General features: G+C 44.6%; 1 protein-coding gene across 1 annotated transcript in view; it reads right to left on the bottom strand.

The window, feature by feature from the left end:
- Positions 1-5,215: 5,215 nt before the first annotated feature.
- LOC139255199 (broad substrate specificity ATP-binding cassette transporter ABCG2-like) overlaps positions 5,216-26,614 on the bottom strand; it is a 230,621-nt gene continuing 209,222 nt past the window's right edge. Inside the window, exons 12-13 of the mRNA XM_070873890.1 lie at positions 6,092-6,181; positions 5,216-5,386 (exon numbers count right to left, since the gene is read on the bottom strand). Coding sequence (XP_070729991.1) covers positions 5,216-5,386; positions 6,092-6,181 — 261 coding nt within the window. The remainder of the gene's footprint in view (positions 5,387-6,091; positions 6,182-26,614) is intronic.

The raw sequence follows: 26,614 nt of genomic DNA on the forward strand, positions 1-26,614 counted from the left end.
ATGTAGTATCTCCAAATTTGCGGATGACACTAAGTTGGGTGGCAGTGTGAGCTGCGAGGAGGATGCTATGAGGCTGCAGAGTGACTTGGATAGGTTAGGTGAGTAGGCAAATGCATGGCAGATGAAGTATAATCTGGATAAATGTGAGGTTATCCACTTTGGTGGTAAAAACAGAGACAGACTATTATCTGAATGGTGACAGATTAGGAAAAGGAGAGGTGCAAACGAGACCTAGGTGTCATGGTACATTAGTCATTGAAGGTTGGCATGCAGGTACAGCAGGCGGTTAAGAAAGCAAATGGCATGTTGGCCTTCATAGCGAGGGGATTTGAATACAGGGGCAGGGAGGTGTTGCTACAGTTGTACAGGGCCTTGGTGAGGCCACACCTGGAGTATTGTGCATAGTTTTGGTCTCCTAACTTGAGGAAGGACATTCTTGCTATTGAGGGAGTGCAGCGAAGGTTCACCAGACTGATTCCTGGGATAGTGGGACTGACCTATCAAGAAAGACTGGATCAACTGGGCTTGTATTCACTGGAGTTCAGAAGAATGAGAGGGGACCTCATATAAACGTTTAAAATTCTGACGGGTTTAGACAGTTTAGATGCAGGAAGAATGTTTCCAATGTTGGGGAAGTCCAGAACCAGGGGTCACAGTCTAAGGATAATGGGTAAGCCATTTAGGACCGAGATGAGGAGAAACTTCTTCACCCAGAGAGTGGTGAACCTGTGGAATTCTCTACCACAGAAAGTAGTTGAGGCCAATTCACTAAATATATTCAAAAGGGAGTTAGATGAAGTCCTTACTACTAGGGGGATCAAGGGGTATGGCGAGAAAGCAGGAAGGGGGTACTGAAGTTGCATGTTCAGCCATGGACTCATTGAATGGCGGTGCAGGCTAGAAGGGCCGAATGGCCTACTCCTGCACCTATTTTTCTATGTTTCTATGTTTCTATGTTATGTGCTTGTGTTCCTGTCACTTAGCCAATTTTGTATCCATGCTGTCACTGTCCCTTTTATTCCATGGGCTTCAACTTTGCTGGCAATCCTATTATGTGGCACTTTATCAAATGTCTTTTCGAAGTCCATGTACACCACGTCAACTGCATTGCCCTCATCAACCCTCTCTGTCACCGTATCAAAAAACCCAATCAAGTTAGTTAAACACAATTTGCGTTTAAGAAATTCAAGCTGGCTTTCCTTAATTAATCCACACTAGTCGAAATGACTGTTAACTTTGTCCCTGATTATCCTTTCTAAAAGTTTCCCCACTACTGAGGTTAAACTGACTGGCCTGTAGTTGCTCGGTTTATCCTTACACCCTTTTTTGAACAACGGTGTAGCATTTGCAATTCTCCTACCCTCTGGCACCATCCCCGTATCTAAGGAGGATTGGCAGATTATGGCCAGTAGCTCCGCGGTTTCCTCCTTAACTTCCCTCAGCATCCTAGGATGCATTCCATCCGGTCCTGTGGCTTATCTACTTTAAGTACATCATCATAGGCAATCTCTTGAAATCGAGGAAGACTTGCTTCCACTCTGAAAATGAGTTCTCAGGTGACTGTACACTTCAATGCAGAAATTGCAGTCTCTGTCACAAGTGGGGTAGACAGTGGTTGAAGGAAAGGGTGGGTGGGGAGCCTGATTTGCCACACGCTTCTTCCGCTGTCTGTGCTTGATTTTTTCATGCTCTCGACAATGAGATTCGCGGTGCTCAGCGCCCTCCCAGATGCTCTTCCTCCACTTTGGGCAGTCTTGGGCCAGGGATTCCCAGGTGCCAGTGGGGATGTTGCACTTTATCAAGGAGGCTTTGAGAGTGTCCTTGAAACGTTTCCTCTGCCCACCTGGGGCTCGCTTGCCATGTAGGAGTTCCGAGTAGAGCAATTGCTTAGGAATTCTTGTACAGCCAGCCTTTTTAGTACCTACTCATTATCAATTTTTATCCCATCCAGTATCTCAATTGCATCCTCTTTCACTATTTCACTATTTAGCCCCCATATTCTCCTGATGCACTGCTCTTTGATTAGATCCAAGGAAGTGACTCTGCCTGTATATCCTGTGCGCTGAGTGTGTGTGCCTCTTACAAGCACCTTCCCACATTTACTGTCTTGTGACAGGCCCTGCTGCTGCTGGTTACTGAGGCTGGTGCTGCTGCTGGCCTTCTTCCTCTAGCTGTTCTTTGATCCAAATAAGACAGGTGTTGATAGCACCCATGATAAACAAATAGGGCTTACTGATGGGAAGGCACAAAATATCAGAAAAATTTAATCTGGAAGCTGGAAACTCTCTTGGTAATCCAAATAGCACACAGACACAGTTACTTATGGGTGAGTGTTCCTTTAAATACTGCTTCAATGGCTTTGAGAGATCAATCACATTTGGTTTTATTGGCAGGTTGGGCAGTGGCGCGACTTCCACAATTTTGTGTTAAAATGGTATTGGGGTCTGAATTGCAGGTATGAATCTGGCAATGCAGCAGTAATTCCATTACAGCAATTTTAAACACCTGCCGCCCTGTTCCCATCGGGCACCCAGGTTAAAACCGGCCCTTAAGTGTAATTTTTAAGCAAAGTGGACTTAGACCATGGGGGACAATTGGACCAGGACACAACGATGTAATTGAGTCCCCATTTTAAAGTCATAGATTCTGTTCTGATTTTTATGGTGCTGAATTTGCGGTCCCTATGGGTGCTTTCAAGGTGCGCACACACCCCTAGGGTTTTAACACATGCTTAGTGCCTGGAACTTGCAATCTGTCAAGAATCCGCTGACAGATCGCACATATCCGAAAGAGAAGGTCCTCCACGAGCGGAGAGTTGGGCTATTTGCCCTACTTATGCCCAGTGAATGCCTTTGAAATTCTTATGCCAGGCACTTATACAATAAAAACCTTGTCCATGAAGGAAAGTTTATTTTTTAGCCCCGTTACATTTTTTTAAATATTTAATTAAATTGCATTTTAATTCATTTTAAATATGTAGTGGTTTTTAACATTTATTTCATGAGTTTGTGTATTTTTTAAGCGATCTCCATTCATACTTAAAAGAGTTCCGGAACTTCCCAAAAGTATGACTGGAGATTCCCTTCTTTTATTGGTTAGGCAAGCCCATGTGATATGTGGTATTATACACAGGCGTACGCGTAGAGGCCCAGGAGCGCAAGTCGGCGAATCTCCCGGACCACCAGGTAAATTCATAGATTTTTTGCAGGTCGGAGGCATCCGTCCACAGGAAGCCTCCGACCACAAACCTTAGGCCAATATTTCCATTATAAGTTACTATGTCAACATTTATCATGGAAATTGCCTATATGAATTTGTCACACTGTAACTACACCCTCCCATCATTGGTGGTGCAGCGGTCTGTCCACTGCCAGGAGGGAGTTATTACAGCGTAACAAATTTACATCGACAGTCTCTATAGTAAATGTGGATATAAATATTTATCTCGAAAAAAGTTAACAGGAATTGTGCACAGGATATATTTAATATATTTTAATAGATATATCTTGTAAAAGGTTTGGACTGGACAGTTTCTGAAGAGATACCATAAATAAATGGTGTTGATTGCGGAAGGATAGAGAAAGCTACATTTGCCCTGACAATGTCCCTCTATATGAAGCTTCATGTGTTCAGAACAATACAAGGATGTGAATACCAAAAGCTCAGAGAAAGTTTAAACAACACCTGTAACCGTTTTGTTGAAGATAATCACCTCTTTTGAACACATGACAAATTGAAACTTACATTGTTTTACTTGGTGACATGCTTCCAGAGCAATTGACTAATGCCTGTGATAATGTTGTGTCATTCCTTTGTTGATCATTACAGAAGTACAGATTTCTGAATTCATTCACCTGCAGTGCCTTAAAAAACCATATTTAAGAGTTACTTAAATCATGCTGCCCATCAGTGACATTATTCAAAGACATGCTAGATTCCATATGTACGCTGACAAGGCCAAGATTTACCCCTCCACCACCTCTCTTGGCCCCTTCACTGCCTCTGTGTTGTCAGACTGCTTGACCAACGTCCAATTCTGGATGAACCACAATTTCCTCCAATTAAATACTGAGAAGACCAAAGTCATTGTCTTCAGTCCCAGCCACAACCTCCATTCCATAGCCACTGATTCCATCCCCTCCCTGGCCACTGTCTGAGGCTGAATCAGACTGTTCACAACTTCGGCATCCTATTTGAACCTGAGCTGAGCTTCCAACCCCATATCGTCTCCATTACAAAGACCACCTACTTCCAATGGTCTCTCAGTCAGCCTCCCATCTTCCACCCGCCATAAACTTAAGCTCATCCAGAATGCTGTTGACATGTCCTAACTCGCACCAGGTCTTGTGCACCCATCACCCTGTGTTCGCTGACCTACATTGGCTCCCGGTTTATCAATTTTAATCAATTTTAAATTTATCATCTTTGTGTTCAAATCCCTCTTGGCATTGCCCTTCCTCTGTAAACTCCTCCAGCCTGACAACCCTCCAATAATTAGGGTTAGGGTTAGGGTTAGGGTTAGGATTAGGATTAGGAATTCCCTCATAATCCTCTCCACTTCTCCATCTCTCTAATCTCCTTTAAGACACTCCTTAAAATCTACCTCTTTGACCAAGCTTTTTGTCACCTCTCTTCATGTCTCCTTCTTTGGCTCAATGACAATTTATGTCTGGTTATGCTTCTGTGAAGTGACTTAAGACATATTACTGCATTAACGGTGCTATATAAATGCATATTGTTGTTGTTACTTAATCTATTCCTTTATAAAAGGTAGGATACATTCTAAATATGTTTTTTTGGTTAAGTGAAAATATTGCCGTGAAATGACATTTGGTGAAAAGTAGGATTTGTAATGGGTCACTTTATGGGGCTGCATTCCTAGGGGCCGAAATTCAGTCCGCCGGAAAGCTGGCGCACCTACCTTTTTTTAAGAGTTTTTACCGCAGTTTTGGAAGAGGTCCCCTCTTTCGCAAAATTCACCTCTTTGGTTTTTTTTGAATTGGCCAGGAAGTCCGTCATAAAGGGGGTGGAAGTGCAGCGGTAAGTGCTAGTGAGGGGCGGAAGTGGAGGTGGGATGGATTCTCCACCGCTATCACTCAGCAGCGGAGTGGTGGTGACGTTATTGCGCGTCTGCGTCACCACGTATCTCGCCTCCATTAAAGGGGAGAGAAGCGGCCATCAGTCGTGATTGGACATTGGACCAGCAGGGAGGGTTTCAGCTGGGCCAGCGACCTGGCACCCAAGAGGGGGTGCCAGGCTGCCTGTTGGTGGCCCGGTCAAACCCGGGGGCACAATAGTCTTGGCTGAGAGACCATTGGAAGTAGGTGGTCTTTGTGATGGAGAGGGTATGGGGTTGGAAGCTCAGCTCAGGTGATGTTGTGGAAGTCTGTCGGCAAAAAAAATAAATTAGCAGCCGTGACATTGAGCCCTCGCCTTTAATGGCCGTCGCACAGCCAGGGCAGAGGGAGAACATATAAGGTGCACAGACAGAAAAAGCTGTCAGGGACACCGCTCGACAGCAATAAGATTTTGCTTGCTAAATTTTGCAGGATGTGGGGTTCCTGGCGGTGTGCGCACTGATGACGTACAAATGGCAGCGACAGGGCGGAAGTGGGAACCGCCAGAAGATCCCCCCGAGCTGAATTTAGCTTGCGGCCAGCCATTTGACCAGAAATCGGCAGCAGTTCGACTCCGCCACATGGCCACTGCAAACGGATGGTAACGGGCCTTATTGGGGAGCTGAATTTCAGACCCCTAGTGGAGCCTTGTTCAACAGGAGCGTGAGTCGGAGTTAGAGCTATAATACAATAGGGCCAATTCTCCATCCCAAGCACCTATTTAGTGAAGTTAAACATTAAATTACCCTACATGTTCAGCAGCAGGTTCAACAGATATACAAATGCCACTCACATCTTTCTTATCCCCCCCCACCCCACCCCGCTCCCCGCATGAACTGTTTCCTCACTATCACAATGTAAATTCAAAGATGCAGCCTTGTGGGGTTTTGTATTTTAGCTGATATTGTCGAAACAAAATTGTAAACAGTTCTGGTCTTGTTAATGTAACAACAAGAATATAAGCAATAACTTACTGCAAAGCAGTATCTAGGAAGACTGATGTACTGGAGCCAGCTCAGCCAGTTTGCAATACTTGGCAAGTTCACAAGAAGGCCAGAAAAGATCTGCCAATAAAATGTATTTACATAATCAGAAATGTGAAGTACCAAATGTTACTTGCTAATTAATGATATGAAAGCAATAATATCTATAGAAAGGTTCTGTGCATGGCATGCAATCTCCATAAGGTAATCTCCATGAATATGCAGAATTTTGGGAGGTGAGCATTCTAATTGTCTCAAATCTTCTATTTACCAACAAAAATATTGTGGTGAATTTCAACCCCAAAAATGGGTAGGTTGGGGTCAGGTCAGGTATTAAAATTTTTTAAATCTCAAAACCGATCCCAAACTGCCTCCAACCCACCAGTAACTTCTGAGTTTAATGGAGGAGGAACAAGGAGCAAGCAATTTATATATTTTAATGATTTACAGGTGTAACAGTGGCCGGCTGGGTTTCCCAGGCTTTAGGAAACCTGGCAGCTGAAGAGGTGAGGATAGCTTCAGATAGAAGGTAAGTGCCTTTACAGCGCTGCTTGTGTGCCAGGAGAAGCATTAGCGATTACCCCACTCCCCTTTCCCCCAAGCTCCCTCCCCCATACAAAGACCCCTAGGGTCAGGGACCGGACCCCCTCCCGAGGTTGGGCATGAGACCCCCTCACCCCAATATCAGGGATCGGACCTATCCCCTGGGGTTGGGGATTGGACCTATCTGGTCCTGCGGCCTGCTCTGGAGTCCTTCCCGCCCGACTTGAAACCAAGCCCATCAATCAGGCTGACTTCCAGGCAGGAAACCTGTTAAGTGCAAAAGATAATTAAAACTCCACTGTATGTAGTTTCCTGTCCGAAACTCCGTCGCCCCTCTTCCCCATCCGTCCCGCCTCCCCCCCCCCCGCTGCCTATGCAACCTGCCCCTGTTAATATTCAGGTCATTGTGCCAGATTTTCCTCCGTGGTGAATTTGAAAGAAAGAAAGAAAGACTTGGATTTATATAACGCTGTTCACATCCAAAATCTTAAAGCGCTTTACAGCCAATGAAGTACTTTTGAAGTGTAGTCACTGTTGTAGTGTAGGAAATGTGGCAGCCAATTTGCGCATAAGCAAGCTCCCACAAACAGCAATGTGATAATGACCAGATACTCTGTTTGTTTTTGTTATGTTGATTGAGGGATAAATATTGACCAGGACACCAGGGATAACTCCCCTGCTCTTCTTCAAAATAATGCCATGGGATCTTTTATATCTACTTAAGAGCGCAGACAGGGCCTCGGTTTAATGCCTTATCCGAAAGACGGCCCCTCCGACAACGCTCCCTCAACACTGCACCGGAGCATTAGCCTAAATTTTTTGTGCTCAAGTCCCTGGAATGGGACTTAAACCCACAACCTTCTGACTCAGAGGTGACAGTACTACCCACTGAGCCACAGCTAACACTACAGACCAGGCCAACATTCCCAGCACCGAAGCACCGACCACACTTGATCAGCTCCGCTGGGCAGGCCACATTGTCCGCATGCCAGACACGAGACTCCCAAAACAAACGCTCTACTTGGAACTCTTTCACGGCAAACGAGTCAAAGGTGGGCAGAGGAAACGTTATAAGGACACCCTCAAAGTGCAACATCCCCACCGACACCTGGGAGTCCCTGGCCAAAGACCACCCCAAGTGGAGAGTGCATCCGGGAGGGCGCTGAGCACCTCGAGTCTCATCGCCGAGAGCATGCAGAAATTAAGCGCAGGCAGCAGAAAGAGCATGCGGCAAATCTGTCCCACCCTCTCTTACCCTCAACGACTATCTGTCCCACCTGTGACAGGGACTGTGGCTCTCGTATTGGACTGTTCAGCCACCTAAGGACTCATTTTAAGAGTGGAAGCAAGTCTTCCTCGATTCCGAGGGACTGCCTATGATCTTGATGATGAAATAATTTGTCATTGAAACAGCACCAAAAAGGCACTTCCACTCACCAGTGTTTTATTACTGAGGGCCAGTCCAATTGTCTTTGGTGGACTGTCATTGAATAATCATGGCAGACTCTGGTACCATTAGCATCCTCTGTAGGGAGATCACACCGCAGGCATGGTTGGGCAACGCGGGGGGGGGGGGGGGGGTGCAGGCGGGGGGGGGGAAGCGGGGCTGGGGGATGTGGATTCATTTTTGCCGCACCAGCTGAAAGGGTCAAGGCAACCATTTAGTAACTGTAATACAGTGGCTCATTAAAATGTCAGACTAGTGCTTCTTCAAGACACCAAGCCCATAAATTTAAACTTTACATTTCAGGTGTCATTGGGCTCTATTTTCACCACCATTGAGTGCCACGTTTTTGGCGTCCGCTGATATTTTTGGAGCAATCATGATTTTGCAATTTTCCTCACAGTTTGTACGCCGGTGGCGACTGTCAGTGCCGGTTTTTTGTACGCAAGATTTTTTGGTGCAGGTCTGGTTGAAAACTGATTTTCCTGCCGTTTTTGGCCCCTTAACCAATTTTCGCCAACAACGATTTTTTTCAGGACGGCGTACAGTGGCCTTAAGCACTGATCAGAAAAACTCTACACTAACTTAAGGAAATCGGCGGTGAGTATATTTGAGTTTTTGGACCGAGGGAAGAAGACAATTTAAAACACAAGGACGAGGAGGCTGACAACAAGGTTGAGGAAGAGGAGGAGGAGCAGGAGGACGACGAACCCATGTCACCACCTCAACCCGCAGGACGACGGTGAGGAAGCGGCCTCGTGCACCTCTCGCCATAGCTAGAGACTTGCGTCAGCGGTTAATCCGTGATCGCTTTGCTGCCTGAAGGCTAAATGGCCTGACAGTGTTGACTCTATGCACCTGTTGTGTGAAAAAATAATGTACATCATATGTACGTAATGTTGTATTGGTTTATATTGCTTTCATTCAAAAAATAATGTTGTGTGTTAGTTTATGTTGCTTTAATTTAAAAAATAATGTGCAGAATTCTACTTAAATTTAAAAAATAATTAGGCTTATTAAACATTTGTACAGTTTTACTTAACTTTAATGAAACATTTTGTATCAAACTTAAACTTTTCAATGAAGAAAACAACAAGAAGCAGCAACATACAAACCAACTTTAGTTGCAAACATCTCTCCTCTCCTTATTCAAAGACCTTAGCGCTGTGCACCCCTCTTGTTGCCTCTATCCCTACCCATGCCCACTGTCTCAGACTTTTGCTTCCTCACCATGACCCCAAGGTTTTTTCTGCTTTCTGTGCGAAGGTACATTTGTTGTTGGTGGGGTTGGACAGGGACAGATTTAGAAGACAGCATTGTGGAAGGCCCAGGTTCATCGTCGGACTCTTCTCCAGCCTGTGGATGAACCTCCGGCACACTACATGACTTTGGTCTAGGGATTGGAAAGTGAGTGTCGACAGTTGATGCTGCCAATTGTTGTTGGCCAATGACAGCATGGGTGTGTCCACTTATTGCAGCAGCTATCTCCGACATTCCCTCCCTAATCTGTCCCGACACTGAACCAGCTGCTTCCGACATTCCCTCAATAATCTCCGACATCCCCTCCCTCATCTCTGACATCCCCTCCCTCATCTCCAACATCCCCTCCCTCATCTGTCCCGACACTGCTCCCATTCCTCCAGACAGTGTTGCTACTTCTACTGAAAGCCCCCCTAATTCTACCCTCACCCCACCCATGGTGGCCAGAATCGATCTGGTTAGCTCAATGCTCTCCCTACTCATTCCCATGATCTGACCTATGTCCCCTGCATCCTGTATTTCAGGTTGAGCTCTCCTTCCCATCTTCCTCAGCCGTCTCCCAGGTGTGGCTTACTGCAACCCATTGGAACCCGCAGCCTCAGACTTTACCCCATGAAATGTCGCATCGGTTTTATTGCTCAGCAAAGGGCTTGGCGTCCTCAGGGGATTCACCCTCTCCAGTTGTAATGTAACTATCTCATCATTGAGGTCTTCCTGCTGCCCTTCATTGTCCAGTTCATCCTCATCCTGAAGTTGATGAAGAATTTCTGGACTGACGGGCTCCTGATCTTCTGTTTCAACATCTGTCGCTTCCTGATGTGCAACATCTGCAAAACATAACAGAGCATTTGGTTAGCAGCAGGGGAGGGGGCAAAGGGGGCAGGGTGACATGAGTAGGCGACAGGGCTTACCCTCTCTCGGTAACTTGGGACCAGCGTCCACATTGGTGGTTGATCTTCTCTTGCGAGATTTAATCATATCAGTGATCCTCTGTTCCATGGCTGTTAGCTGCAGCCTACTTAGTGCACCTCCTCCAGTTTTTGACCTTTCTCAGTTGATCTGTGACACCTTCCTCTGCTAAGATGAAAATAGAACTTTTTAAGAGAGGGTCCTTCTGCTGTGGTGGCCACACACACACACACACACACACACACACACATATTAGTCACATTTACAAATGTAATTGCAGTGCATAAATAAAAATATTACTTACAGTAACTGCTTGGCCAAGATCCTGCCACTTCTTTTTGAGCTGCGTGCCACTTCATGGGGTCATGGCCACTGCATTAAATTCTTCTGCAACTTGTTCCCAAAGTTTTCCTAGTAGAGAGGGTTTCAGTTTCTTTTGTCCCATTCTCCCTTTGTTCTCAAGCACATTCCATCTGCTCTCAATTTTGTCTACCAGGGGGCTCAATTTCTTCTGCTAGAAATCTCGTGGTCCTTCCCCCTCCCACTTCTCTTCTCCTTGACTTTCTCCTTCTCCTTCCCCATCCCTTGGATCCATCTTTTTCAGCTAAAATTTAAATGTCCAGATCCAGCTCTGATCCGAATGTGATCCAAACCAGGAAGTTTACTGTGGATGCGCGGACACACCCGTCACATGGGAAAAAAAAAATTTCCGCTGCATGCTCACTGACGTTTTGGCGCACACTTGAAACTCCACCCTAGATTTAACTTTGGGTACCGCAGCGCCAAAATCAAATTTTACTTTGGTGAAAATTGTATTTTTTTCCCCTGGCGTTGTAAGGTTACACCTATTTCCTTGGAACAAGGCACAGGAAGAGGCCATGAACAAACTGTTTTAAAGTAAAAACTTTGGACTACCTGGGAGGGGAAAAGGCGCCAGCCTGGGGCAAGTGGTGACTCATCATCCATTAAGAACAATCTCTGTGGTCAAGGATTAAACTTGGTTATGCATACAGACAAAGAGATTGATACTATCTATCAGAGGAGCCCCGGCGTTGATTGGCCGCAGGGATAAAACAGTTTACCCCAGAGTCTGCAAGAAACCAGGACTACAAAGGACCCTATGAAATGCACATTTTTGGATAACAGGATATTAAAGATAAGGAGGTATCTTTTGCACCGTCGACTCTGTGTGCAAATTAGTAGACATTTAAACTCATCACCACAGCCAGTTAAACAAATCACCACATCAATCCAGTCACATTAGTCGGACCCCGGCCCAGCGGGAAACTTATTCATACTATGGATATAAATATACAAACACAGAAACACAAAAAGACAGAGAGACAGAAGGACAGGAACAGGAACAGCACTGCAGAGAACGGACAGAAGAAGAACTAACTGGTCACGGAATCAATGATCATGAACTTACAATAGCTACATCAAGGGTGGTTATTGTATGTCTTAAGTCAATTTCTCTCAGAAGTCTAGTCCTATAGTTTTAGTTGGTTTTTGTTGCGTAATAAAACTGACACTGGGTTAAGCCTAAAATTTGTGCCACGTGTTGTCCTTTCCCACTATTAGTTCTGAGGTCTAAGAATCAGAGTAGAGTGAAAAACAAACACCCTACAGTGTAAACGGGTACAAAAAAATTGCCCGTACATCCTCCTGAGCGGCAAAAATCGGCAAAGAGGAATATTGAGACCATTGTCTGCAGCATGAAAAAGGAGGACCCAGTTTCTTGGTGCTGAGAAAAAGGTCCACAAGTGGCATGATTCAAGCGCATAGAAGGTGGCTTTGCAGTCAGAGCCACCGGAGACAACCATTGCACTGCTACACAATGCCAAAAGAAGTAAACTGGTGTGTCCAGGGCATCTCTTAAGGAAACAATTGCCAGTCATACCTAACAATGCACTGTAAGAAGGATATTTCCCAGTTGCAACCTATTTGCCCTTATTGTGTTATGTAGGTAAATACAGCAACCAACTTGCACACAGCAAATTCACAAAAACAGCAAATGGGTAAAATGCCCAAAAAGCAAAATACTGCAGATGCTGGAAATTTGAAGCAAAAATAGAAAATGCTGGAAACACTCAGCAGCTCAGGCAGCATCTGTGGAGAGAACAGACAAGTTAACATTTCAGATATTACATAGACTTATATCGAATATACAGCACAACTAGTCTGTGTTGGTGGTCGTATTCCACAGGAATCTCCTTCCATTCCATCTGCCTCGTATCAGCCTTTCAACATATTTTTCTATTTCCTTTCTTCTCATGTACTCGTCTAGTCTCCTTTCCAAAGCATCTAAGCTATTTACCTCAACCACTTCCTGTGGTAACGAGTTCCACATTCTAACCACTCTCTGAGTAAATAAATTTCTCCTTATTTCCCTGTTGGATTTATTAGTTACTATTTATGGACCCTAGTTTTAGGTTCCCCCACAAGTAGAAACATTCTCTCCACATCTACCTTGTCCAACACATTTATAATTCTATCAGGTCACCTTTAAGTCTTCTCTTTTCTAAAGAAAAAAGCCCCAACCTGTTCAATCTTTCCTGATAGCTGTAATCTCTCAGCTATGGTACCATCCTGGTAAATCTTATTTGCACTTTCTCCAGTACTTTGATGTTCTTTTTATAGTATGGAGACCAGAACTGTGCACAGTACTCTAAGTGTGGCCCGACCCGGATCCTATAAAAGTTTAACATAACTTCACTACCTTTGAATTATATAGCCCTAGAAATAAATCCCAGTGCGTTGTTATCATTTTGAATTGCTTTGTTGACCTGCGATACTTCTTTTAATAATTTGTTTACCTGTCTTCCTGGATCTTTGAGGATGTAACGAACAGGGTGGATAAAAGGGAACCAGTGGATGTGGTGTATTTGGACTTCCAGAAGGCATTTGACAAGGTGCTACATAAAAGGTTACTGCACAAGATAAAATTCACGGGGTTGGGGATAATATATTAGCATGGATAGAGGATTGGCTAACTAACAGAAAACAGAGAGTCAGGATAAATGGTTCATTCTCGGGTTGACAACCAGTAACTAGTGGGGTGCCGCAGGGATCAGTGCTGAGACTCCAACTATTTACAATCAATATTAATGACTTGGAAGAAGGGACTGAGTGTAAAGTAGCTAAGTTTGCTGATGATACAAAGATGGGAAGAAAAGCAATATCTGAGCAGGACACAAAAAATCTGCAAAAGGACGTAGACAGGCTAGGTGAATGGGCAAAAATTTGAGGTCATGCACTTTGGCAGAAAAAAATCAAACAAGAAGTTATTATTTAAATGGAGAAAGATTGCAAAGTGCTGCAGTACAGCAGGACCTGGGGGGTACAGCAAGTGCTCAGAAAGGCCAAAGGAATCTTGGCCTTTATTGGAAAGGGGATGGAGTATAAAAGCAGGGAAGTCTTGCTACAGCTATACAGGATATTGGTGAGGCCACACCTGGAATACTGCGTGCAATTTTGGTTTCATAGAAACATAGAAACATAGAAAATAGGTGCAGGAGTAGGCCATTCGGCCCTTCTAGCCTGCACCGCCATTCAATGAGTTCATGGCTGAACATTCAACTTCAGTACCCCATTCCTGCTTTCTCGCCATACCCCTTGATCCCCCTAGTAGTAAGAACCTCATCTAACTCCTTTTTGAATATATTTAGTGAATTGGCCTCAACAACTTTCTGTGGTAGAGAATTCCACAGGTTCACCACTCTCTGGGTGAAGAAGTTCCTCCGCATCTCGGTCCTAAATGGCTTACCCCTTATCCTTAGACTGTGACCTCTGGTTCTGGACTTCCCCAACATTGGGAACATTCTTCCTGCATCTAACCTGTCTAACCCCGTCAGAATTTTATATGTTTCTATGAGGTCCCCTCTCATTCTTCTGAACTCCAGTGAATACAAGCCCAGTTGATCCAGTCTTTCTTGATAGGTCAGTCCCGCCATCCCGGGAATCAGTCTGGTGAACCTTCGCTGCACTCCCTCAATAGCAAGAATGTCCTTCCTCAGGTTAGGAGACCAAAACTATACACAATACTCCAGGTGTGGCCTCACCAATGCCCTGTACAACTGTAGCAACACCTCCCTGCCCCTGTACTCAAATCCCCTCGCTATGAAGGCCAACATGCCATTTGCTTTCTTAACCGCCTGCTGCACCTGCATGCCAACCTTCAATGACTGATGTACCATGACACCCAGGTCTCGTTGCACCTCCCCTTTTCCTAATCTGTCACCATTCAGATAATAGTCTGTCTCTCTGTTTTTACCAGCAAAGTGGATAACCTCACATTTATCCACATTATACTTCATTTGCCATGCATTTGCCCACTCACCTAACTTATCCAAGTCGCTCTGCAGCCTCACAGCATCCTCCTCGCAGCTCACATTGCCACCCAACTTAGTGTCATCCGCAAATTTGGAGATACTACATTTAATCACCTCATCTAAATCATTAATGTACAGTGTAAACAGCTGGGGCCCCAGCACAGAACCTTGCGGTACCCCACTAGTCACTGCCTGCCATTCTGAAAAGTACCCATTTACTCCTACTCTTTGCTTCCTGTCTGACAACCAGTTCTCAATCCATGTCAGTACACTACCCCCAATCCCATGTGCTCTAACTTTGCACATCAATCTCTTGTGTGGGACCTTGTCGAACGCCTTCTGAAAGTCCAAATATACCACATCAACTGGTTCTCCCTTGTCCACTCTACTGGAAACATCCTCAAAAAATTCCAGAAGATTTGTCAAGCATGATTTCCCTTTCACAAATCCATGCTGACTTGGACCTATCATGTCACCTCTTTCCAAATGCACTGCTATGACATCCTTAATAATTGATTCCATCATTTTACCCACTACCGATGTCAGGCTAACCGGTCTATAATTCCCTGTTTTCTCTCTCCCTCCTTTTTTAAAAAGTGGGGTTACATTGGCTACCCTCCACTCTATAGGAACTGATCCAAAGTCAATGGAATGTTGGAAAATGACTGTCAACGCATCCACTATTTCCAAGGCCACCTCCTTAAGTACTCTGGGATGCAGTCCATCAGGCCCTGGGGATTTATCGGCCTTCAATCCCATCAATTTCCCCAACACAATTTCCCGGCTAATAAGGATTTCCCTCAGTTCCTCCTCCTTACTAGACCCCCCGACCCCTTTTATAACCGGAAGGTTGTTCGTGTCCTCCTTCGTGAATACCGAACCAAAGTACTTGTTCAATTGGTCCGCCATTTCTTTGTTCCCCGTTATGACTTCCCCTGATTCTGACTGCAGGGGACCTACGATTGTCTTTACTAACCTTTTTCTCTTTACATATCTATAGAAACTTTTGCAATCCGTCTTAATGTTCCCTGCAAGCTTCTTCTCATACTCCATTTTCCCTGCCCTAATCAAACCCTTTGTCCTCCTCTGCTGAGTTCTAAATTTCTCCCAGTCCCCAGGTTCGCTGCTATTTCTGGCCAATTTGTATGCCACTTCCTTGGCTTTAATACTATCCCTGATTTCCCTTGATAGCCACGGTTGAGCCACATTCCCTTTTTTATTTTTATGCCATATTTACGAAAGGATATACTTGCTTTGGAGGCAGTTCAGAGAAGGTTCAGTAGGTTCATTCTGGATATGAGGGGGTTGACTTATGAGGAAAGGTTGAGTAGGTTGGGCCTCTACTCATTGGAACTCAGAAGAATGAGAGGTGATCTTATCGAAACGTATAAGATTATGAGGGGGCTTGACAAGGTGGATGCAGAGAGGCTGTTTCCACTCATAGGGGAGACTAGAACTTGGGGGCATAATCTTAGAATAAGGGGCCACCCATTTAAAACTATCAGGAGAAATTTCTTCTCTCAGAGGGTTGTAAATCTGTGGAATTCGCTGTCTCAGAGAGCTGTGGAAGCTGGAACATTGAATAAATTTAAGGTAGAAATAGACATTTTCTTAAATGATAAGGGGTTATGGGGAGCGGGCAGGGAAGTGGAGCTGAGTCCATGATCAGATCAGCCATAATCTTATTGAATGGCGGAGCAGGCTCAAGGGGTCGTATGGCCTACTCCTGTTCCTATTTCTTATGTTCTTATGTTCTTATCTCTTTACTCTTCTACCCTTCAGTTTCTTATTTTCTAAGATGTAGGTAATATTTATATTTTTCCTACCAAAGTGTTTTACCTCACATTTATCTATCTTAATGTTTATTTACCACTTATCTGCCCAGTCTGCAAGTTTTCTAATGTTTTCTTGTACAGATTGTACCTCTCCAGTCCGGGACTCATTGGTCCAGCAACATCCTTGATCCAGCATCATTCCTGGTGGGGGGTTGTGACCCGCGCTGTGTCGTGGGGCTGGCTGCTCCTCTTTTCCCCACTGCCTCTGGTGTTCCCTCCGAGGTTGGGTCAGCATGGAGAGGGAGCGAGGAGTGTGGCGGCTGACAGAGGCGCTGAAGTTGGGCCTGAGAAATGCTGCGCAGTAGACTTCTGCACAGCGCATGCGCAAAACGCGGCCAGGTCATTATACCCGGTAAGTCTCGGGTACTGCTGACAACGCTTGAGCCAGTGAGACCTCCCGTGGTCTAGAAAATCCTCTGGTCCGGCACCGGTCAGGTCCCAAGGGTGCTGGACTGGAGAGGTATAACTGTATTATGTTGCTTTCTTCCTCAGTGTTAGCTTGTACTCCCCAGTTTGGTGTCATCTGCAAATTTTGATATTGAGTTACATGTTCCTAAGTCCAAATTATCATGTACATATGCTTGGATTTACTAGCCACCAGGTGGCGCCACTGTCGGAGGTCATTGTGCTGTGCGCACGTGTGTGCGGCCCAGCGATAAAAGGCCAGCCATCTTGTAATGTAATCACTTTGCACCTAATAAAGCAGAGCCAGGTTTGTACCTGTTCAGAATTTACAGTATTCAGTCTATTGAGTTATTGCCTACACAACATTTGGCGACGAGGTAACAAGAACCTTCACATGCAAAAATGCGCACAATTGGAACTCTGGAGCGATTTGTGGAGGGAGAAGATTGGGCAGACTTTGTAGCCCGCTTGAATGTGGCCAACAAAATGGAGAAAGAGGCAGATGCAGTTCGACGCCGGGCGGTCCTCCTCACTGTTTGCGATCCGAAAATTGATGGATTCAGAAAGAATCTCCTCACGCCCTTAAGTCCAATGGACAAGGACTATGCAGCATTGTGTGCTCTGGTACGTGACCATCTCAAACCAGATGAAGGCATTATCATCTCAAGATATCGATTCTATACGCATGTTCGTTCTGAGGGCCAGGATGTATCGGAATTCGGTGCCGACCTAAGACGTCTAGCTGGGCCGTGTAAGATTGAAACTGCGTTGACAGACATGCAAGGGACTTCTTTGTAATGGGCATCAACCACGAGGTGATCATGCGTAAGCTATTGGCGGCGGAGACGCGGATTTGAGCAAGATCATCATGATTGCCCAATCATGCATTACGACGGACAAAAGCTTAAAGCAGATATCATTGAAAAATCGGAACTTGGCAAGTACTGTAAACAAGATAGTATCGTTGTGTGATAGAGCTGCATATGGCAGGGCCTATCCGACTGCATAGGCAGAACCTGTAGCTGCTCAAAGTCTGCCAACGGGAATGAATCCGATATCATCATGTTAGCGTTGTGGGCAAAATCATCGGCATCATCAGTTTAAACAGTATATTTGTAGAGGCTGTTCGATAGTGGGGCATGTCCAGCACATGTGTTCGCAACTGAGCAAGCGCGCTGCGACACACCATGTGGAGGATGATGACTAGTCCAGCGCGGATCTGGATATGCAATCTGAAATACTAGAGGAGGAAGTGTATGGACTGTATTCGTTCCTAACAAAGAGCCAACCAATAAGGATTAATGTAAAACTTAATGGTGTGCCGATATCGATGAAATTGGGCACAGGTGTGAGTCAATCAATAATGAGCCAGAGGACATTTGACACTAAGGCTGAGAGGCCTAAGCTGAGTCCAGTCAATGCCAAGTTTCATACGTACATTAAAGAACTCATAACGGTGATTGGCAGTGCAGTAATCAAGGTGTCGTATGATGGTGTGGTTCACGATTTACCATTATGGATTGTTCCAGGCAATGGTCTAACGCTGTTTGGCAGGAAATGGTTCGAAAAAATCAAATGGAACTGGAACGATAGATCAAAGCGTTGTTGTCGGAGGAGGATACTTCATGTGCTTAAGTGCTGAGCAAGTTCCCCTCGCTGTTTGAACCAGGCATCGGCAATTTCACGGGAGCCAAGGTGCAGATCCACGTGGACTCAGATGCAAGATCTGTCCATGATAAAGTTCGGGCAGTTCCGTAGATGATGAGGGAGAAGGTCGAAATCGAACTGAACAGACTCCAGCGTGAAGGGATTATATCCCCGGTTGAATTTAATGAATGGGCCAGCCCCATTGTTCCCATCTTGAAAAGTGATGGCACTGTCTGGATTTGTGGAAACTACAAGGTTACGATCAACCGAGTTTCGAAACAGGATCAATACCCGTTACCGAAAGCTGATGACCTGTTTGCAATGCTAGCCGGGGGGGAAATCGTTCACAAAACTGGATCTGACGTCGGCCTACATGACACAGGAGCTGGTCGACATGTCGAAGAAACTTATGTGCATCAACACTCATAAAGGACAGTTTATCTTCAACAGGTGCACTTTTGGAATTCGCTCGGTTGCAGCCATATTTCAGAGGAACATGGAAAATCTACTGAAGTCCGTCCCCAGAACTGTCATGTTCCAAGATGATATACTGGTCACAGGTCATGACTCCGCCTAACATCTGAACAACCTGGAATAGGTTCTACATCATCTGGATAAAGTGGGACTCAGACTGAAACGCTCGAAATGCGTCTTCATGGCACTGGAAGTCGAATTCCTGGGGAGGAAAATTGCTGCTGACGGTATCAGGCCTCCGGACTCGAAAATCAAGACCATCAAAAATACACCCAAGCCTCAGAATGTGACGGAGCTGCATTCGTTCCTTGGTCTACTCAACTACTTCGGTAATTTCTTACCTAGATTGCACATGCTGCTAAGTAAAGGCAACAACTGGGTTTGGGGTGCGTCTCAAGATCGAGCTTTTGAGAAAGCTACTAATCTGCTTTGCTCTAACAAGCTGCTGGTACATTATGATCCATGTAAGTGTCTAGTATTAGCCTGTGATGCTTCTTCATATGGAGCTGGTTGCATGCTCCAACAAGCTAACGAGTCGGGCAAATTACAATCTGTTGCATATGCTTCAAAAAGTTTGTTAAAGACAGAAAGAGCCTATAGCACGGTAGAAAAAGAAGCACTAGCCTGTGTTTATGGGGTTAAAAAGATGCATCAGTGCCTATTTCGTCTTCGGTTTGAACTGGAAACAGATCACAAGCTACTCATTTCATTGTTTTCGGAAAACAAAGGTATCAATACCAATGCATCGTCCTGCATCCAGAGGTGGGCGCTGACATTATCTGCCTATGATTATGTCATTTGCTATAGACCTGGCACTGAGAATTGTGCTGATGCATTTAGCCGTTTGCCTTTGCCCACACCGGAGGTGGAAATGCCACAACCGGCAGACCTATTGTTAGTCATGGATGCTTTTGAAAGTGAAGGAACCCCTGTCACGGCCCAACAAGTTAAGACCTGGATCAGCCAGGTCCCGATATTATTGGTTGTGAAATGTTGTATCCTTAGTGGTGATTGGTCTGCCATACCCAAGCAACTGTGTGAGGAGACCAAACTTTACATTCGTCGCAAAGACGAACTATCCATTCGATCAGAATGTATACTGTGGGGTAATTGTGTTGTTATGCCCAAGAAAGGCAGAGAGAAATTTGTGCATGATCTACATAGAAAGCATCCCAGTATTGTCATGATGAAAGCCATTGCCAGGTCTCATGTATGGTGTTTGAGGTTCGTCTCAAGATCGAGCTTTTGAGAAAGCTACTAATCTGCTTTGCTCTAACAAGCTGCTGGTACATTATGATCTATGTAAGTGTCTAGTATTGGCCTGTGATGCTTCATCATATGGAGCTGGTTGCGTGCTCCAACAAGCTAACGAGTCGGGCAAATTACAATCTGTTGCATATGCTTCAAAAAGTTTGTCAAAGGCAGAAAGAGCTTACAGCAGTGGCCTGGAATTGACTCTGATCTGGAATCATGTTTGCATCAGTGCAACACTTGCATGCAGCTGAGTAAAGCACCAGTGGAATCGCCGCTGAGTCTGTGGTCATGGCCATCTAAACCATGGTCCAGGATCCACATCGACTTTACAGGTCCCTTCCTGGGAAAGATGTGGTGGATGCTTATTCCAAGTGGATAGATTGTACAATCATGTCATCCAGCACATTCACAGCTACCATTGAGAGCCTTTGTGTCATGTTTGCGACGCATGATCTGCCTGACATCGTTGTAAGCGACAACGGACCTTGCTTCACTAGTCTGGAGTTTCAAGAGTTCATGAAACTCAATGGTATTAAACATGTGAGGTCAGCACCATTCAAACCTGCATCCAATGGACAAGCAGAGCGTGCGATCCAAACCATCAAGCAGAGTATGAAACATGTAACTCAAGGTTCACTGCAAACTCGCTTGTCAGGCATATTGCTTAGTTACAGGACAAGACCCCCTTGCTGAACTATTGATGGAGAGGTCTCAAGACCAGGCTCTCTCTTGTCCACCCTGACTTGAATAATCGTGTTGAATACAGACATCAAAGTCAGCAAGGGTATCATGTTCGCGCTACTGTGTCACGCAACATTTTTATCAACGATCCTGTGTATGTACTGAATTATGCTCAAGGTCCCAAATGAATCGTCGGTACTGTTACGGCCAAGGAGGGTAACAGAGTGTTTATCGTTAAGCTAAAGAATGGGCAAACATGCAGGAAACATGTCGATCAGATAAAGCTGCGGCACATGGATGAACCGGAACAGTCTGAGGAAGACACAATCAGTGACCAACCAACCTATCCTCAGTCATCAGGGGACTCCGCTGTCATCAATGAATCTGGACTTTCAATCCCTGACATGGTCAATGAATCTGGACTTTCAATCCCTGACATGGTCATTGCCACTCCCATCCGATCAGCTACCCAGCCCCCAGTCATAACAGACTCACAACGCTCGTCCAAGGCTAGAGTTGAACTGAGATGTTCAACTTGGGAGTGGAAAGCCCCGGGCCATCTCAATTTGTAAAAAGACCGTTACTAATATCTTAAAGGGGGATATTGTCATGTATGTATGCTTGAGTTTACTAGCCACCAGGTGGCGTCACTGTCGAAGGTCATTGGGCTGTGTGCACATGTGTGCGGCCCAGGTATAAAAGGCCATCCATCTTGTAATCTAATCACTTTGGGCCCTAATAAAGTAGAGCCAGGTTTGTACCTGTTCGGAGTTTACAGTATTCAGTCTATTGAGTTATTGCATACATAACACAAATCATTAATGTAAATTCTGTATAACAGTGGGCCCAACACTGATCCTTGTGGAACACCATTTTATGCCTTCCTTCAATCTGAATAACTACCCCTACTCTCTGCTTTCTATTTTTTAGTCAATTTGCTATCCATTCAGCTATTTGTTCCGAACTCCACATGCCATTACGTTTGTCATGAGCCAATTGTGTGGTACCTTATCAAAGGTCTTTTGAAAATCCAAGTATATGACATCTATTACACTACCAATGTCTACGTTTTCCATTGTCGCTTCAAAGAATTTCTATCGGCTTAGTTAAGTACGACTTAGCCTTTAGAATCCAATGCTGACTTTTTAAAAAATTATATTTTTGGGGGCCGAAAGCGCCCCTTCTGATAAGGCCTCTGGCCACCTGAAAGTGGCGGCCACAGGGCAGCGTGGAATGGCCACCGAGCTTCCATGGAAGGGCGCCATTTTGGAAATTACCGTTCCTCAGGTTTGGAGCGGTGTCCGGGCCTGCTCCGCCCGTTTTCCCACCATGGCATGCATGCACTGACCCCTTACCAACTGGCGGGGAATCCCTCGGGAAATTGCCCCTTTCCCGGTACTACCTCGGTGGGAGCAGCCCCACCGTCGCTTGGTGCTCCTGACAGCTTTTGCTGTCAGTGCACTCTCTGTAGCATGGCGGCTCGGCCGCAAGGGCAGGACGCATTGCTGCGGTCGCCATGTTATTTTTGTTTCTCGGCCGACTGCCAGATCAGTCTGACAATTATGGCCGCGAGTTCAGCTGGTGCACCAACAGGCAGCTTGGCATCCTCTCTTGGGTGCTAGACTGCTGGCCCAGCCGAAACCCGACCTAGTGGCCCAGTATTTGCCACTAAAGTGGCTGCAGAGTTTGCAGTGATCCTCCCCTTTAACTGAAGAGGAGAGACCTTGTGACGTACCAGTGCAATGACATCCCCATGATGAGGCCACTTCAGCCCCGCTCCAAAAAAATCCCCAAAGTGCTGAATTTCGATGGTGAGGCCACCACAATGCATGGGGCGGCCAGAACACATCCAAACCGATAGGTGCACCTTGTTTCAGGCAGTGGAAAATTTTGGCCCCTCTGTCTATAGATGCTCTTCTATCATTTCTTTTAGTGTAGATTGCAATACCTTTCCTATCATTGACGGTAAGCTAACCGGCTATAGTGCCCAGGTTTTCTATTTTCTTTTTATATATAAAAACACATTCGGTCCCCTCTTATATGGAACTTTTATATATTATATATATATATATATATACACACATATATATGAACGACTGCCTCTGCTGTCACCTCCCTAGTTTCCTTGAATATATGTGGGTGCATACCATCCAGACCTGGGTTTTTATACTCTTTTAGTTTTGCGTGTTTGTTAATTATTTTCTACCTTTCTCTCCCAACTGTTTTAATATTCTTTTTAAGCTCATCCTCTAGTGAAGTGCCTATTTCGCTATCTTCTTCAGTAAAAACTGAAGTGAAGTGGTAATTCAATACTTCTGTCATTTTTCTATCGTGGCCCTATCCCAACTTTAATTTTCCTTGTGTTATTTATGTGACTATAGAACACTTTATTATTTCTTTCTATATGCCTTGTTAATTTGATTTCATAATTTCTCTTTGTCTTCCTGATTTTTTTGGAAATCTCTCCTAAATTCTTTGTATTCCCTATTGTCCTCCTCTCCTTTAATATATTAATACTTCTTGCATGTCTTTTACTTTAGGTTCAATTTTGCTTTACTTCTTTATTCATCCATGGTGCCCCATAATTAGCTTGCTTGTTTTTGGCTTTTATGGAATACATTTCCCTTGAACTCAATTGATTACACTTTTAAAGATGCCCCACTGTTTTCCAGTCTCTTTTTGTTTTTCAGGATTTTCTCCCAGTTTACCTTCTTTAGTTCGATGCTGATTTCCTCATAATTTGTTCTTATCCAATCTATTGTCTTAGTCTTTGTCCTACTTATATCACTCTTGATCCTAATCTTGAACCATACTATGTTGTGATCACTACTATTAAGATGCTCTCCTACTCTTACTTCTCCTATCTGTTCTGGTTCATTACCCATTACAAGATCCAGCAGTGATTAGTTTCTGACCAGTACTGATTGACTTGAAACGTTAACTCTGTTTCTCTTTCCACAGATGCTGCCTGACCTGCTGAGTATTTTCTGTTTTTATTTCAGATTTCCATCATCTGCAGTATTTTACTTTTGTATTTGTGATTATTTTCTTGTTGAACTTTTTACATACTGAGTGACAAAGGAGTCCTGCATACACTGTAAAAAAATTCAATTCCTTTTCTCCTTTTCCCTGCCAATTCATTTGTAGTTAAAATCTCCCATGATTATTATTTCATGCCTGCTACTGATCTCACAGATTTATCTACATATTTCCTCCTCCAATTCCCTTCCACTATTTGGTGATCTCTAGTAGACCCCTATTAGGGCAATGGATCCCTTCTTATCTTTTAACTCAGTCTATCTGGATTCTGTATCTACCATATGGCTAGTTACCATTTTTTCTATTGTTGTTATGTAATCTTTAACTAGTACAGCTACTGCACCTCCACTCCTTCTTTCCTTTTCCTTCCTAAATGGGTTAAATCCTGCAATATTTAGTTGCCAATCCTGTCCTCTATGTAGCCATGTTTCAGTCATCCTCACTATATTCGGATCCTCACCACAAATTATTGCCTCCAGTTTATCCATTTTGTTTTGAATACTACGTACATTTCTGTACCAACAGTTTAAATTGTTTGTATGTATTATTCCTCTCTCTTTATCTTCATGCCCTATTACTTTATTCGATTTCTGGCCATTCATGTTATCCTTTTCTGGGAATATTCTCATGTGGATGAAGTTTCCAACTGAATGGTTAAGAATGGAGAGGTATAAATTTTGTGGTGCTGTTACGTCACTGGAAATGCAACGAGGTGGTATTTCTGATTTTCACTTTATAAGTAATAGAGGGTCAGTGATAGTGTTATTAATAAATACTGTACATTATTATTAGTATCAGTAATATTGTTATGAAACACTGTAAATTATTAGTAGCAGGAATAAGAACATAAGAACATGAGAAATAGGAGCAGGAATGGGCCATTTGGCCCCTCGAGCCTGCTCCGCCATTTAATAAGATCATGGCTGATCGGATCTTGTGCTCAGCTCCACTTCCCTGCCCGCTCCCCATAACCCTTCACTCCCTTATCATTCAAAGATATGTCTATCTCCAGCTTAAATATATTCAACAACCCAGCCACCACAGCTCTCTGAGGCAGAGAATTACATAGATTTACGACCCTTTGAGAGAAGAAATTCCTCCTCATTTCAGTTCTAAATGGGCGACCCCTTATTCTTATACTATGTCCCCTAGTGCTAGATTCACCCACGAGAAAAAACATCCTCTCAGCATCTACTTTGTCGAGTCCCCTCAGTATCTTATGTTTCAATAAGCTCACCTTTCATTCTTCTAAACTCCAATGAGTATAGGACCAACCTACTCAACCCTTCTTCGTAAGTCAACCCCTTCATCTCAGGAATCAACCTAGTAAAACTTCTCTGAACTGCCTCCAATGCAAGTATATGCAGTACTCCAGGTGTAGACTCACCAATACCTTGTACAATTGTAGCAGGACTTTCCTGCTTTTATACTCTATCCTCTTTGCTATAAAGGGCAATGTTCCATTTGCCTTCCAGATTACTTGCTCTACCTGCATACTAAGCTTTTGTGGACAACATAGACCTATGTGAGAACACCACCGCAGGTCGGGACTATAAAGCTGGACCGCCGGGCCCTGGAACATCGTGAGCGAAGGTGCGGCGAATGAGGGTACGGGGCTCAGAAAAGGCAAGGGCCCAGGGGCAGCACGGGCCACACTGCGATATGTGTGCACACTAGGTCTCCAGTCATCCTGGTTCAACCCTTGCCAATGGATAAAGGCCTAGCTCTGTCGAGCCTGTGTGGTGGCTGATGTACAACGGTCACCACACGTTAAAAAAATCCACGCACAGGCATCTTCCAACCCCCTCAATTGGAGATCACGACTGGAACATCGAGTCCTTCATTGAAACATCTGTGAACTCTTGTGGAAGCAAGTCATCCTCATTCGAAGGACCGCCTATGATTCCTTCCTGTGGTTTGTCTGTTACTCTCTTTTTCTGATTCTTTTATTGTTAGGTTTCTGTAATTTTTAGCAGTTCCCTCCCCCCATGTTATTAGTTTAATGTCTTATTTACAGCACATTATCCTTTCTGTTGGGACCTTGGACCCAGCCCAGTTAAGGTGCAGCCCATCCCAACAGTACAGCTCCTTCCTGTCCCAGTATTGGTGCCAGTGTCCCATGAAATGGAACCCCTCCTTCCCACACCATTCCTTTAGCCATGTGTTGACTTTCCTAATCTATTTGTCCCAATACCAATTTGCATGTTGCTCAAGTAATAATCCCGAAATTATTACCTGTAAGTTCCTGCTTTTCAATTTAACTCCTAACTCCTAATAATCCCTCAGCAGGAACTCTTCCCGAAGCTTTCTTATGTCGTTGGTTCCAACATGGAACACAACAATTGGATCCTCCTCCTCTCTTTTCAGATTGTTTTCCAGTTGTTTCGAGATGTCACTTACCTGGCAACACAATCTTTGGGACTCTCGATCCCGACTGAAAAGAATACTATCTATCCCCCTAATTATAGAATCCCCTACATTAACTACAACCTTCGTACTCTGCACCTCCTCCCCTTGGACAGCCTCCTGCTCCATGGAGCTTTGATCGACATTCTGGCTGCCCGTCCCACAGTCTATTTCCTTATTCTCACATATGTCAAGTACTTTGTACCTGTTGGACAGGAGCAGTGTTTGCTGGACCTTCTTCACTACCTCTCCTACGTTCTCCTTACCCAGCTGTCTGAAAGTCACA

Source organism: Pristiophorus japonicus, chromosome 3 (assembly GCF_044704955.1).
Source record: "Pristiophorus japonicus isolate sPriJap1 chromosome 3, sPriJap1.hap1, whole genome shotgun sequence".
Classification (NCBI taxonomy): domain Eukaryota; kingdom Metazoa; phylum Chordata; class Chondrichthyes; family Pristiophoridae; genus Pristiophorus; species Pristiophorus japonicus.